Here is a 15,808-nt window from a genome sequence, read left to right as displayed (position 1 = left end):
GCTACGTCCCAGCCCCTCCCGCCACCTGCCAATGGAGACAGCAGCAGCCACGGGCGGGTAGGAGGGAGGGAGGGCGGGCGAGGCGGGGGAACAGCCCCCAATTCCAGCAGCAGCCACGGGCTGATAGGAGGGAGGGAGGCCAAGGCAAGGGAACAGCCCCTAATTCCAGCAGCACCTGGTACAGGTGCTTAAAACCATTATCAGTGACGAGCTCACCTGGGGTCTCTATTAGGCTCCCCAGGTGGCCCACATACCACCTGCATGTGCAGGAAACTCTTAATCTGGCTAGCAATGAGTCCTTTTTCTTGTCAATTAGGTGTTTGTTTTCAGGTACATTGGAGAAAGAATACCCAGCCCATGAGCCCATATTTCACAGATATTATTGCCCAGGACAAAACCTGGTTAAGACGTGAGTTCATTTGAGGCTGAACATGGTAGCTCATGCCTGTAATCCCAGCATGCTGGGAGGCTGAGGCAAGCAATCACCTGAGGTCCGGAGTTCGAGACCAGCCTGGCTGACATGGCAAAACCCCGTCTCTACTAAAAAAAATTTTTTTAAATTATCTGGCTGTGGTAGTGCATACCTGCAATCCCAGCTACATGGGAGGCTGAGGCAGGAGAATCACTTGAATCTGGGAGGCAGAGGTTGCAGTGAGCTGAGATCGCACCACTGCACTCCACCCTGGGCGACAGAGCAAGACCCTGTCTGGAAAAAAAAAAATAAATAAGGGTGCCAACCTTGGCAGCTGAGGCTGAAGCAAAGGGGTGGTGGGCATAAAGCAATGACCTCACAGAGGACGTCCAGGGGCAGGTGCAGCTGGTGGCTGCCCAGGAGCTGTCAACAGTGCCTGAGATTCTCCTTGACAGGGAGGAGCCCAGGGTGGTGCTCCAGCTGATAAAATCTTAAGAAGTTTCTGGCTGAGCGCAGTGGCTCACGCCTGTAATCCTGGCATGTTGGAAGGCCGAGGCAGGTGGATCACTTGAGGTCAGAAGTTCGAGACCAGCCTAGCCAACATAGTGAAACCCCGTCTCTACTAAAAATGCAAAAATTAGCCAGGCACCGTGGCACATGCCTGTAATCCCAGCTACTTGAGTGGCTGAGGCAGAAAATTGCTTGAACTCGGGAGGCAGAGGTTGCACTGAACTGAAGCTGAGATCATGCCACTGCACTCCAGCCTGGGCAACAGAGGGAGACTCCATCTCAAAAAAAAAAAAAAAAAGAAAAAAGATAGTTTCTTAGGCTGGGCACAGAGGCTATCCCTGTAATCCCAGCACTTTGAGAGGCTGTGGTAAGTGGATCACTTGACACCAAGAGTTCGAGACCAGCCTGGCGAACATGGCAAAACCCAGTCTCTACAAAAAACACAGAATTAGCTGGGCGTGGTGGTGTGCACCTGTGATCCCAGCTACTCGGGAGGCTGAGGCAGGAGAATCACTTGAACCTGGAAGGCAGGTGTTGCTGTAAGCCAAGATGGCACTATTGCACTCCACCCTGCACAACAGAGCAAGCCTCCATCTCAAAAAAAAAAAAAAAAAGTTTCTTAAAGTGTTTGCATACCTGACTGCAAAGCTCTGTGCACTTGGAGGCTTCTCTTGAATGAGCTTTTGGCTTCGTGTATGGGTTTCTGGGTCCCCCAGCAGCTGAGGAAAGCAGCTGACCATGACGACACTGAAACCTGAGGCTGGATGCTCCTCTTCGAGGGGCGACAGGGACCCCTTTGCCCTGTCCTCCGAGGCTGGATTTGTTTCCAGCGTTCACTCTTTCCTGCTACAGGGGGTGTCCTCTCCGTGGTTTAGTTAATATTTTTCTCTACACAGCCTTTAAATACACTCATGTCTTTTTTGCGGGGAGAGGCTGGGGTTACAGGTGTGAGCCACCGCGCCCGGCCTTTCTTTTTTTTAAACTAGGGAAACAACGAAACTGGGTGCAAGTCCAGTCACACTGTTACCAGCAAGTATAAACAAAGTGGTTTCAATGAAGAGAAAACGCTCTTGGGGGAAATGACCATTTTAAGGGCTGTGTGGTGAGGGAGGCAGTTAGAGGTCTTGTAACAATTACTGTCTGGAAGCTGACAGGTGGCAGTGGTCAGCAGTCAGTGGCCAGTGGCGTGCCCTGAGGCCATTTGCGGAAAGACGTGCACACAGGGAGGAGGCAGGAGCAGAAGGCTGCTGGCCTCTCATCCGCTTTCCCGCAGGCTCGAGGTCACACAGACTCAAGGCTGGCGCTGGCATGGTTGTGGGGAAAGGAACCCACAGCTGCCCCAGGGCTCTTTTGCAAAGCAAGTTAGCAAATTCCTTAAGAAGGGGGAAGTCTCTGTGCCCTTTGGCCCATCAATCCCGCTTCTCAGGAGTAATCCTAATGAAACCATTCAAGTGAGGCAAAGTGAAAAGCAAAAAACAAAAATGAATCTGCAAGAGCCGACGTGTCAACTGTGGTCTGTCCGCAGAGGGACCATTCGGGCATTTGCAGGGCGACACTTGTGACCACTGTATCCTTGAAAATGTCTCGATATCGTATGAAAAGGAAAAAAGAAGAAAGAGATTTCAAAGCGATCCAGGCCACAGTCGCAATGCTGTAAAACTATGTCGGCGCCCAGCCAAGTGCCACAAAGGAGCCCAGAAACATGCAAAGAGCCGAACCAGCTGGTGGAATACAGGCCTCCTCGCTTTGGACGCTTTCCTTTCATGTTATTGTAAGATGGTTTTTATAAAAGCTAACTTCAGCAGAGAAAACCCATGGTGCAGACCTGCCTCTGTGCAGTCGCGGCTGATCTGCCGTGACACCTGCTGGGTTTGTCCCGGAAACGCACGGATGCAGAGGAAGGTGTGGTTGCCTGTGGCCAGATGACACCCAGGCTAGGAAATCCCTCTGTGCGAAGTGAAAGCGAACCCTCACCTACATTTTAAGAGGCTAACGCCCAGTGCAACTGTTCAAGAATTAGGGCAAAACGGATGTTGGTCCACGTCCTGGATGGGCCTGAGGATGTGCATTCCGGCCTTGGGCGTGGCACACTCACTGGTCTTATGTGGTCATTAGTTGTTGCCCTAGGCATGGTCAAAAGACATTTTTCCACTTACCCCAATGAGACCAGCCCTCAGCCCCCAGGAGGGACTTCCGGCCTCTTCGGGAGCACAGATACGTGGTCCAGGTTACTTTGGGGAAGGCCGGTCGGCTGCATTTAACAGACAACCATCAATGCCTCCTACGGGAGACAAAACACTGCCAGACAAAGCAGCCTTGGGGGTCTGGAGAAGTTAATGAGTCTCCTGATGGCTGGATGACATGGGAAAGGCAAACGGCATCAGGCCAACAGGGTGGAACGAACCCGACTCAGCCTGAAACCATGTGCAGAGCCAGAGAGAAATGGCCCACCACGAACACAGCAGCTCACCCCACAGGAACAGGGGACTCAAGAACCCAGCACAGGAGATGGAATGGAAAACCCAAACTACAGGCCAGGCATGGTAGCTCATGCCTGTCATCCCTGCACTGGAGGAGGCCGAGGGGGGTGGATCACTTGAGGCCAGGAGTTCGACACCACCCTGGCCGACATGATGAAACTCTGTCTATACCAAAAAAATAAGAAAAGTAGCCAGGCGTGCTGGCACATGCCTACAGTCGTGGCTACTGGGGAGCTGAGGCTTGACAATCTCTTGAACCTGGGAGGTGGAGGTTGCAGTGAGCCACTGCACTCCATGCTGGGTGACAGAATCAGACCCTGTCTCAAAGAAAGAAAGAAAGAAAGAAAGAAAGAAAACCCAAACCATACACTTAAATCAATCCTCAGTGACTGGGGTCAGCCAACCAAGCTTGAATACATTTTGTCAGTTACTCGGGAGTGTTCCTGGGTGCTGAGCCTCAGTTTGCCTGAATATCGATGGGATGGATGGTGTCTTTGCAGGCTAAACTTGACAATGGGCACAAGTGCTGAGCCTGGCACATGGCAATGGGGACCTTCAGCAGCTGCAGGGGAGCTTCTGGCTCTTACCTGCCCCAGTGGGCGGCCAGGTTCTGCCCGATGGACACCAGGAGACTGGTGGGCCCGTGCTCCCAGATGCACTGGCTGGCCCATGCTGCCGCTGACTTCTCCAGCTCATCATCCCAGGTCTGCAGGAGGAGGAGAAATAGGCACCAGGAGGCAAGGATGAGGGAGAGGAGTAAGAAACATAAATGCAGCAACACCCCAGCCTGGGCCCCCGCTGAGCCCACAGACAGTGCTCTGCGGCTGTATCTCCAGCTTCCTGAATCAGCCAGGAGGGCGTGGCAGGCCAGAGGTGCCAGCTCCAAGCCCATCCTCAGGCCTCCTGTTGGGCCTCTAACTTGCCAGAGGTCCCGGGCAGGTGCCTTCTCTCTGGGCCTCAGTGTCTGTGAAACAGGAGTGGCCCTGCTGAGTGACCTCTGAAGGCTAATGTGGTGCGCTGTGTGGAAGAAAAGGGGGAGGTCAGCAGCCATCTCTAGGGACGGTCTTGGCCTGGGAGCCCATCCCGATGACCACGGCTTCCTCTCCTTACACGTGTTCCACGCACACCAGGCCTCGGGCTTTACCCCAATCTTTTCATTACATCCTAACAGGGGGCCTCTTATCCTAACAGCAGACCCTTCTTATCCCCATCTCACAGGCAAGCAAATCAAGGCTTGGAAAAGCAACGCCAATTTCCCTGGGTCCCACAGCCAGCCGGCTGCAGAACCAGGACTTGAACCCAGGTCTTCAGGACCCTGGAGCCGGAGCTGTCTCCATGTATGCAGTTGTGTGTGGCCCACACAGGTAATAAGCTGATGCTATTCCTAGACCAAGGGCTGGAAATGAGAAGTTATCCATGGGGCACTGGATCGGTGCTCTGCATGCAGGTCCTGGAATGGCTGTGTGCGCCTAGGCATGCGGTTGCCCTCTCTGAGCCTCACTGTCCTCATCTGTAACGTGGGCATGTCCACAGCCCTCACTGTGCGCAGTCATGGGGACGGGAAACCTAGGAGGGGATGCCCAGCCCAGGGCCTGGCTGCAGTCAGGGAGGCTTTATCCACATCAGCCGCACTCAGGCCTGCAGGGAAAAGCAGCTGACATCCCTTGCAGGGGATTTTAGACTCTCACTGGCCACCTGCGGGGCCACACAGCAAGAGGGGCCCTGAGATGAATGGGTGCCGCCTTCCAGTCGGAAGATAGAAAGTACCTGAGATGGACCGGGCGCAGTGGCTCGTGCCCGTCATCCCAGCACTTTGGGAGGCCAAGGCGGGCAGATCACCTGAGGTCAGGAGTTGGAGACCAGCCTGGCCAACGTGGTGAAACCCATCTCTACTAAAAATAAAAAAATTTGCTAGGCCTGCACAAAATGAGACTCGAAAGAAAGAAAGAGGGGGGGGGGAAGAAAGAAAGAAAGAAAATAAAGAAAGAAAGAAAAGAAAGAAAAGAAAGAAAGAAGGAAAGAAGGGAAGAAGGGAGGGAGGGAGGGAAGGGAAGGAAAGGAAAGGAAGGAAGGAAGGGAAAAGAGAGAGAGAGAGAAAAGGCAGCGCCAGAGGCGGACGGCAGGGCTGGCCGCAGTGTGAACTTAATACCACAGAACTTCACCCTTCAAAATGGTTAAAAAGGTCAATTTTATAGTTCGTATATTTTACCACAATAAAAACAAATTGACAAGTGATGTCTTCAGCTTGCCCAGCCCTGCTTACCTCCCAGCACGGCCCATCCTGAATCAGCAGGGCCTGGGCAGGGGTCTGGGCAGGGGTCTGGGTAGAGGCTCTGAAGACAGGCTCTGCAGCCTAACCTCCCCAGGAACACATGCGACTCGTGGGGACAGAACCCCATGAACAGAGCATGCGTGTCCTTTCTCCCCTGCAGGGAACAGACACCAGACACCCCCAGGTCCCAGCTGGCAGCTGACGCTTTGCTTCCTCCCTGGAGTCCTCCCGACGGATGCTCCCCCTCTGAGCAGACAGAGGCTGGCCTCCCTCCCTCTGCACACCCAGCCCCAGGCACACAGCAGATGCTTGTGGAAGACTGTCCCGCCTTAGCCCTGGGAGCCCCCAGCAGGAAGTAACTGCCCAACACAACGGCACCCACGCTTCCCTCTCTCCCCCTGTCCCACCAAGACTCCTCAACCGCCAAGGGACAACAAACCTTGAGTATCAGAGAGGTGAAGTAACCTGCCTGAGGTCACACAGCCAGGAAGGCTTTGACAACCCCCTCTTGTCTGGCTACAAAGGGGGCTCTTCCTGCTTTGCATACTGTAACCAAGTGGGAGACCCACCCCACTAAAATAATAAGTAACTGAAATATGCTAATGCAATATGCTGCATACGCAATATGCTAAATGATAACAGTGTTCATGTTTGCTTAGAACTGATCACACATCACCTCGTCACCCCCTCCAGACAGCCCTGTGAGGGGGTTTCTTGTTCCCATCGTGCAGGTGAGAACATAAACAGACAGGCTAAGCAATCTGCCCGAAGTCACACAGCTGGCCAGGGACAGAGCTGGAGAGGCAGGCAGGCTGGCCCCAGAGCCTGTCCACTCATGTCAGAACAGGCTGCTCAACTCTTTGGGGTTTTAGAATCCACTTTTTAGTGCTGAGGCTGTTTGGAAGGGCTGTGGCATGAAGCCACAGGGGGCAGGGTTTAGCCGGACGCCACGTTTCCAAGATGCTCTCTCAAATCTGCATTGCCATCTGGGTGTGAACAAGAGCAGAGGGGCAAGGCAGCACAGGGCTGAAGGCGCTGGGCGGAGTGGCGGGGCCTTTGCCTTCCATTCCTTTCAGCCCCCTGCTCTGAGGCAGCCTCAGTAACATCTGTGAAGGCTCAGCCTCCCCAGAAGGCCAGCCTTTTAGACCAAAGGACCCAGTCCCCAACTCCGATCCTGAAACATCACCAAGTCAGCAAATAGGAAAACATGAAAGGCCCCCTATGGCTGCCGGGCAGCCTGACTTTCCCTGCTGCAAAGAAGCTCCTTTCACTGGCGCTAAGTCTGGTGTGAAAGCAGAGGACCACACAGTTCAGGGAGAAAAAGACCCGCACGAACCCGGCCTGCTCCAGACCAGGAGGCAGGAAGCATCTGGGATCCTGGGGGTGGCAGCTCAGTCAAGCTCCAGTCCCAGATGCCGACAACCTCTCCAGAGAGGTGTGGGGCCTCCTTGCCCCACAAGGACCAAGGCCAAGCCACCAGGGTTGTGCAGATAGGACATTCGATGGGTCTCAATGTTCCTGTGGCCCGTTTCCTTTCATTTCTCGTAAAGCAACTCTTCCAACAGCATTTTCCAACAAGCCCCCTCTGCTCTTAGAAACTGGGGGTGAAAAAGAAAAACTAACGTTGGGCACGGTGGCTCATGCCTGTAATCCCAGCACTTTGGGAGGCTGAGGTGGCTGGATCATTTGAGGTCAGGAGTTCGAGACCAGCCTGGCAAACATGGTGAAACTCTGCCTCTACTAAAACTACAAAAATTAGCCAGGTGTGGTGGTGGGTGCCTGTAAGTCCCGCTACTCAGGAGTATGAGGCAGGAGAATCGCTTGAACCTGGGAGGTGGAGATTGCAGTGAGCCGAGATTGCGCCATTGCACTCCAGCCTGGGTGACATAGTGAGACTATTGAAAGAAAAAGAAAGAAAGGCAGAAAGAAAGCCAGGAAGGAAAGATGGGAGGGAGGAAGGGAGGGAGGGAGGTAGGGAGGGTGGGAGGAAGGGAGGGAGGAAGGAGGGAGGAAGGAAGGGAGGGAGGCAGGGAGGGTGGGAGGAAGGGAGGGAGGGGGGGGGGGGGGGGGGGGGGGGGGGGGGGGGGGGAGGGTGGGAGGAAGGAAGGAGGAAGGAAGGAGGAAGGAAGGAGGGAGGAAGGGAGGGTGGGAGGAAGGAAGGGGGAAGGAAGGCAGGGAGGCAGGGAGGACTTAGAAGAGAAAGGGAGCCTGTTCAGGCGAAAGGAGACAGGAGGGAGAGCCGGCGGCTCTGCGGGAAGGCTTGCAGGTCTTCCAGCCTCTGCTCCACCCCTTCAGAAGCTGCGCTCGGGCTGGGCTGCTGCTCCCAGGAGTCTTTCACACACTGCCTCCAGAGTTTGGAGAAAGAGAGAAAGCCCAAAGAGAAAGCCAGTGTTGCCCAGACCCGTGGACAATGCCTCCCAGGTCTTTGGAGGGGCTCTTGTTCTTCGCTCCCCATCTCCCACCCAAGTCCTGCCCCATCACCCCTCACCTGCCCATCACCTGCCTGTCAGAGCCACCTCCCAGCAGCCTCGCTGCCTCCCACTGGGCCCCGCAATCCTCTCCCCTGCACAGGAGACGACTTCACCGCTGCCTGAGCTCACGCCTGGAATCCCAGCACTTTGGGAGGCCAAGGTATGTAGATCACGTGAGATCGGGAGTTAAAGACCAGCCTGGCCAACATGGCAAACGCTGTCTCTACTAAAAACACAAAAATTAGCCAGGCGTGGTGGTAGGCGCCTATAATCCCAGACCCTTGGGAGGCTGAGGCAGGAGAATTGCTTGAACCCAGGGGGCAGAGGTTGCCCTGAACCAAGATCTTCACTTCACTCCAGCCTGGGTGAAAGAGCGAAACCACATCTCAAAAAAAAAAAATAAAAAAAGAAGGGCTTCACAGTCATAAATGTATCCTCCCCTGCAAAAAACCCTGTTTCTTCTTTTTTTTTTTCATTTTCACCATTTCAGCACCAAAACCCTATTCCTCATAGACTAAAAGGCAGGCTCCTCACCTGACCTCAAAGCCCTGTGTGCTTTGCCCCTGCCTGCCTCTCTGACCTCTTCCAATGACGTCACTCCCTCAGAAATGAGCCATGGCCCTGCTGGCTTTTTGAGAGCTCCTCTGAGACCCCAAGCTTTTCTCCTCTTAAGGAAAGAGACTCACAAGGCAGTGGTGGCTTTCACACCTTCTGTTCCCTCTGCCCAGAACACCCTTCCCTGCATGCTTGCTCACGCACTCTCACCCTTCAGGTCTTAACCGAGACGGTTCCTCCGCAGAGCGGGCCACCCTCCCCCTCCAGCTCAGTCTGGTTTCTCCCACACCTGACATTCTTTCTTCTAGCTCCCATATTTCTTCATCTGACTCTGCACAACTCGTAATCATGCCTCCTCCCGGAATCCAGGACAGTGCCTGGCACATCGAAGGCGCTCCACAAATACTTCCCGGCTACACTAGTCCGGAAGTGCAGTGTGGACGGAGACCCCATCTGCTTGGTCCACCTCTCACGGTTGCTGGGCACACGAGAGGCACTCAAAAATGCATAGAATTCACCAGTTGATTAAATCCCAGGTGTGTGGAGGGCAGAGAAGCAGAGCCGGGAGGCCAGCCTGCCTCCTACCCACATATTCAATAAATATTATAGGCCGGGCATGGAGACTCATGCCTATAATCCCAGACCTTTGGGAGGCCGAGGTGGGAGGATCACTTGAGATCAGGAGTTCGTGACCTGCCTGGCCAACATGGTGAAACCCCATCTCTACTAAAAATACAAAAAATTAGCTGGGTGTGGTGGTGGGCACCTGTAATCCCAGCTACTCAAAAGGCTGAGTCAGAAGAATTACTTGAATCTGGGAGCTCGAGGTTGCAGTGAGCCAAGATGGCACCACTGCACTCCAGCCAGGGCAAGAGAGAGAGACTGTCTCAAAAACAAACAAACAAAAACAATAAATACGTATTAACATCTACTACGTGCAGGCTGTGGGGACAGGCGGGGCGGCTTTGAATCACAGCCTCAGCATCGGTAGCCGCGTGGTTTGTGCGAATCTCTCTGAGCCCCAGCTTTCTCCTCCACAAATTCACGCTAATACTTTCTGTTTTCCAGGATTACTGTCAGGATTAAAGAGGACACAGTGCACGCGGCACATAATAGCCACTCGACACTCATGCCATGACCCTCTGTGGCAGCTTTGTTGGGGAGACAGGGGTCATCACCCGGGCCAGCTCAGCCTGTGACAAAGGAACGTGACCACAGCTTTAAAGATGCAGATGAGACTGCATCATGTCTACCAGGGCAGTCACAGCAGGGACCGCGGGTGCATTCCAAAGACAGGACAATGTCTGTACCCCAAAGTGGCAAAGAGTCAGACTCTGGGAGAGATATAGATTTTATTTTATTTTATTTTTTTTTTTGAGGCCAAGTTTTGCTCTTGTTGCCCAGGCTGGAGAATAATGACACAATCTCAGCTCACAGCAGCCTCCGCCTCCTGGGTTCAAGTGATGCTCCTGCCTCAGCCTCCCGAGTAGCTGGGATTATAGACATGTGCCACCATGCCTGGCTAATTTTGTATTTTTAGTAGGGATGGGGTTTCTCCATGTTGGTCAGGCTGGTCTCGAACTCCCAACCTCAGGTGATCCACCCGCCTCGGTCTCTCAAAGTGCTGGGATTACAAGTGTGCCCGGTCTGTTTTTTGAGACAGGATCCTGCTCTGTCACCCAGGCTGGAGTGCAGTGGCACAGACTCAGCTCACTGTAGCCTCAACCTCCTGGGCTCAAGCAACCCTCCTTCCTCAGCTCCCACCCCCCAGTACCTGGAACTACAGGTGTGTACCACTGCAACCAGCTAACTTTTGGATTTTTTTTTTTTTGAGACAGAGTCTCACCCTGTCACCAGGCACCAGGCTGGAGTTCAGTGACATAATCTCGGCTCACTGCAACCTCCGCCTCCCGGGTTCAGGCAATTCTCCTGCCTCAGCCTCCTGAGTAACTGGGACTACAGGCGCATGCCACCACGCCCAGCTAATTTTTGTATTTTTAGTAGAGATGGGGTTTCACCATGTTGGTCAGGATGGTCTCGATCTCTTGACCTCATGATCCACCCGCCTCGGCCTCCCAAAGTGATGGGATTACAGGCTTGAGCCACCGCGCCCGGTCACTTTTGTATTTTTTGTAGAGACAGGGTTTTGCCACGTTACCCAGGCTGGAACGTGAGTATGTTTAAAAAGCCATTCGTAGCTGATGGATGAACAACGTGGAGGCTCCTGGTTGGTGGAGAAGGAGTGACCCTCAAAGACTGTGGTCCAGTTCCCCACCATTCTGGAAAACCGGCCAGGAAGGAACTTTCCACGCTGGAACTGGGGGACAAATGGCAGCATCCTCCAACCATACCTACAACACACATAACAAGCACCCAGGAGGGCTGACCTTGGCTGTCTTCTGTCAGCATTGGCTCCTTCCTGGTTAGCAAAGACTAGGGGTCAAGGGAGGCAGGGTTAGTCTGTGCTGGACCCTTCACAGCCTCAGCTCATCTCACCGTAATGGGAACCATGCGAGGAAGTACTCTCAAAAGGGACAGTGAGACTCACACTGGCTACGGAGGTCTCAAGGTCATGTAGCTAGCCTGTGCAGAGCCGAGATCCGCAGCAGCAAAGCCTGGCCCCAGGCTCCTCCCCACTCTGCCTCCGGGAGGGCTTCCAGGTAGGAAGAGCCAAGAGCTGAGTTACCAGTGGAGCTACCAAGAGTGGCATGAAGGCAGCGAGGCAGGCTTTGCTCGGGGAACCCACGTGCATTGTTTTGGCAGCACATCAAGAACACAGCCAGAGCCAGACATGGTGGCTTGTGCCAATCATCCTAGCACTTGGGAAGTCTGAGACAGGAGGATTGCTGGAGCCTAGCAGTTCAAGACCAGCCTGGGCAACAGAGCAAGACAAATCTCTACAAAATATTTAAAATCTAGCTGGGCACCATGGTGCATGCCTATGGTTGCAGCTACCAGGGAGGCTGAAGCAGGACCGCTGAACCCCGGAAGTCTGAGGTTTCAGGGCATGATGATTGCACCATTGCACTCCAGCCTCGGGGGCAGAGACCCTGTCTCAAAACAAACAAACAGAATAGAACAGAGTTGGGATGCTTGCCTGCCAGAGGAGACCCCACACCAGCCAGTGCACACCGGCTGGGGATCAGAGCAGGCTGGTAGCCTGGGCCCCACCCCTCGTGCCAGCCTCTGTGGTCGGAGCCAGCGCTCACCATGGACTCCATGTTGGAGGCGGGAGGCTGCACCTGGCCCCGAAGCTTGTTGTGAAGCATGAGGATCTCCTCCTTGTCCTCCCTCGGGATGGCCCTGCGGATCCGCGAGTGAGACTCGTTGTGCTGGTATTTGCTGAGCAGTTCCTCTAAGAGAGTGACGTTGGGCAATAGGTAGCCTTGGGATCCGCAGACCAGGAACAGCAGCCCCAAGGGGATGACACTGCCTAGGACACAGCTCATGGCTCCACTCCTGCGGCAACTATGGCACTGACAGGGCAGCCTGGGCTCCTGGGGCAGAGCTGGGCACTCGAACTCTGAAAGGAAGGAGAGGGTGGTGGGAGAAGTCGCGTTAGTAGGAGCCAGTCACAGCGTGGGCTGGAGCAGCGAATGCAGAACAAACGACACTCTCCATTTTGCAGATATGGAAACGGAGGCTCACAGAAGCTAAACAGCCAAGGTCCCACTCGCAGGAAGTGGTGGAGCTGGGATTTATGCCAAGGGTTTCCAGCGAGGCAAGCTGTCTGGATTCCAAAGAGGACAACCCAGAACAGGTCCTCCCAGACTCAAGTTTCCCTTGAGAGAGTCCCTGTATTTTCTAAGTCTGAGTCGGCATCCCCTACTCATTCAGGACTCAGGTGAATCTCTGGCACAGATTAGCTTCTATCTCCTGCCCCAAGGGGACTGGTAACGTCATTTCCCATCATCAAAGGGTGCTCCGTGACCAACATTGATAGCAAACTTCTAGTCCCTGTGTAATGAGACTTGGTTTACCAATGGTGATTGACAGACACATGGCTTCTCTTATCACGGCCCTCGCCCTGGGCCCACCCACACATCTGTCACACGCTAAGACACAGCTGCCCAGAACAGAGTCCAACCAAGGACTCAGAATTTTGTTCCATTAGAAAACCCTTCGTAAGCACCTAAGCAGCCCGGTCGTTTATGTTATTCCCTGTGGGAAATAAAAAACTTTCTCTTCAAAGTTTCCTTTCTTGTTAAAGAGAAAATTTGCTAATAACTCTTTGTTAAGCCCTGTCCTATGCAGCTGTTAGACATGCCATGCTTACAGGCACATAGTACATTCTATGTCCTTGTACTTTAACCAAGATATCTGTGCTGGATGTGCTCACAGGCATGTCCTAGCTCACAGTGTATGCCCCTTACCTGTTTAAAAAATTTGACGTTGTCAGCCAATCAGGTTTTAGTTTAAACTGTATAGTCTGGCTCCAGCCAATGGAAATCAAACACAGCAGTAAGGACAACCCCAAATGCATAAAGGATACATATGCCTGCTTTACCTTTGTTCATTGTACTTTCGTGGCAAGATGGCTAGCAAGGGTACCCGTCCTGCAGTCCAGGAAGTAAAAATTGCTTTGCTAAGAGATCCTTTGTCTCAGTGCTAATTTTTCTTTGTTTCCATGCATTCCGAGCATCTGTTTCATGACAACCCATCCCCGTTTCACAGATAAGAAAGCTGTGGTTTAGTGTGGTGACATGACAAGCCCAGGCCCAGCATCCTGGTAAGCAGAGACACTGAGATTCGAAATGATGATTCCAAAGATCCAGAATGCTCCAGAAGCTACCTGGGCTCCTATATCCCTGAGGGCCAACTATCTCCCCTCCATTATAGGGACACAAACTGCAGACCTCCTCCTCCTGGCTTGCCATCTGAAAAATGTATGTTATTGGCCCAAGAAGACAAACAAGGGCTTGAACAAGTGTGTCCACTCACACCCTTCCTGTCTGCTTTACTCCCAGGGGAGAGTCAGGGCCACCCAGTCACCTCCACACAGCGCCTTATTTTGTGCTGGACTCTGAGATGAGGTCTAGGGATGCGAAGATGAAGAGGACTCTGCCCCTGGCCTCAAGGAGCTCACAGTCAGGTCAGGGAGAGAAGAGGGAACCCGCAGCCCTCACACGGCAGGAAAAAGCTGACTGTAAAGACAGGGCCGGGCCCTCAGAGGCCAGAGGAAGGGGCTCTGTCTGGAGGGGTAGGGTGGTGGCCATGCCTCAAGCTGACCTGTTGGAACTCCCCGGGGCTCAGTTCTTCAAATGGGAGTCTTCCCTGATCTTCACACCCATAGCACTGACCAGTGTTTACCCATCAAGTTGGCTGGGACAGTGCGTGCAAGGAGGGCGTCCTCGGGGGGAGACATAGATCAAGGCCCAGAGGGGATGGAGGCCAAGATGGGCATCCCAGGAAGCAGAAACGTTGGCACCAGGAGGCAGAGGCTGAGCCAAAGAGCTATGGGAATGGTGTGGTTCCCATTCCTGACCCCTGGAAACTCTCCAGGGTCCTGACTGAGGCTGTGCCCCAGACAAAAATAACCCCATGCAGACAGGAGAGGCTTGGCTTCCTTTGCAGTGGGCAGACAGGGCTGCCCTTCTCCGAAGCAGAGCCTGAGACCATGGGGGAGGCCCTCTGCGTGCTCGCTCGTCCCCCTGGGAAGCAGACCAAGAATGCAGAACTTCTCAGGATCCCTGATCGCTCTCTCAGGTTAGTCACACTACCATATATGAGCATTCCCAGCTGCAGGCGGCCAGGCTCAAGGAAGAGATGCCAGAAGACTCTGACGCTGGGCTGAGGCTGACAGCGCGGTAATCAGCGTCACGGGGCGTCCCCCTGGTGTCTGCACGATGATCTGCTTGTTTTGCTCCACACTGAGGCCACGGGGGGAGCAGGGACTCCCAAAGGCACGAAGTATAAACTGCTGACGCAACTCTGCTGTGACCCCACGAGATGAAGACCCTGTTCTGGTCTAAATCACTGGTAGGCATCACTCAGATGGTTATCAGTAGGGGGACTGGTAAACACAGTGTGCCTAGAATGCAGGGCAGGAGTGTGTGGTGGAATATTACACAGCAGGTAAAAGGGAGGGCTCGGGCTGTGCGAGCATCGGCACAAAGAAATCTCAGCGTAGTGTTGAGTTTCAAAAGCAAGTTGTAGAGCATGATGCTACTGCTGCTATTTGTGCAAATTTAAAAACATGTAACTATTTTTTTTGAGTGTAGAATTCTAAAGTAATCAATACAGAGTGCAGATCCATTTCAGGACGTTTAGCAAGTGACGGCTACACTGGAAAGGTGGCAGGGTACCAACAGCCAGGGGAAGGGTCATGTGGCTCCTCAGCACAGGGCAAAACTGCACAGCACATTATGATCCAGTGTGGAAACAACGATGTAAAAACACAAACTCTTCTGGGAAAAGAGCCTCCAGATGTTACAGGTATCCACGTTTCCCACCTTCACTAGCAAAGGGACAAAAACTTTCATTCCCAAACCTCTCCCATTTGGGTGCTCGTTATGTACCAGCCTCCGAGGAGCAGAGGTAAAAAGAGCAAGAGGGGCCCTGGGCCGGGGGCCAGGAGCTGGGAGAGGAGAGAAGTCGGGCAGGGATAAAAAGAACGCGTTTAATTGCCACAGGAGGCAATTAGAGACACTGGCAGAGGCTGCTGATAGTGGCTAGGATGGAAATGGGGGCCCCACTCAAGAAACAGAAGAATCCAGAGGATCCTGTTCATTGGAAATGGAGGTAGGGGGTGAATGGACCCTTGTTGTGGCCTGGGACACAGAGGTGCAGGGTCTGAGAGCTGGGGCATGTGGGTGATGTTCCTGTGCGGACAGGGCGGGAAGAGGAGGGTGAGTCCTGATGAGGGAGAACAGCCCTGCCCCCGGGACCATTCGAAGGTCAGCAGATGTAAGAGGAGAAGGGCGATGTGGCGGGGGACAGACACATATGTATATGTGCAGATAAACATGTATGTGTGTTTGTGTACCTGTGTTTGTATATGTTTACGGTGTGTATGTGTTTGTGTACCTGTGTTTGTATATGTATACGGTGTGTATGTGTGTTTGTGTACCTGTGTTTGTATATGTTTACGGTGTGTATGTGTGTTTGT

The 15,808-nt window shown here is 53.4% G+C and overlaps 1 protein-coding gene across 1 annotated transcript in view; it reads right to left on the bottom strand.

The window, feature by feature from the left end:
* The window catches only part of CRISPLD2 (cysteine rich secretory protein LCCL domain containing 2), an 84,378-nt gene that overhangs the window by 51,140 nt on the left and 17,430 nt on the right, over positions 1-15,808 (bottom strand). Inside the window, exons 2-3 of the mRNA XM_017543636.2 lie at positions 11,910-12,223; positions 3,990-4,108 (exon numbers count right to left, since the gene is read on the bottom strand). Coding sequence (XP_017399125.1) covers positions 3,990-4,108; positions 11,910-12,149 — 359 coding nt within the window. The 5' untranslated portion in view covers positions 12,150-12,223. The remainder of the gene's footprint in view (positions 1-3,989; positions 4,109-11,909; positions 12,224-15,808) is intronic.

The sequence above is a fragment of the Cebus imitator genome, unplaced genomic scaffold (genome assembly GCF_001604975.1).
Source record: "Cebus imitator isolate Cc_AM_T3 unplaced genomic scaffold, Cebus_imitator-1.0 Scaffold159, whole genome shotgun sequence".
NCBI classification, from domain to species: Eukaryota; Metazoa; Chordata; class Mammalia; order Primates; family Cebidae; genus Cebus; species Cebus imitator.
The sequence above is the reverse complement of the archived record's forward strand: the minus strand, read 5'-3'. Positions and strand labels throughout refer to the sequence as shown.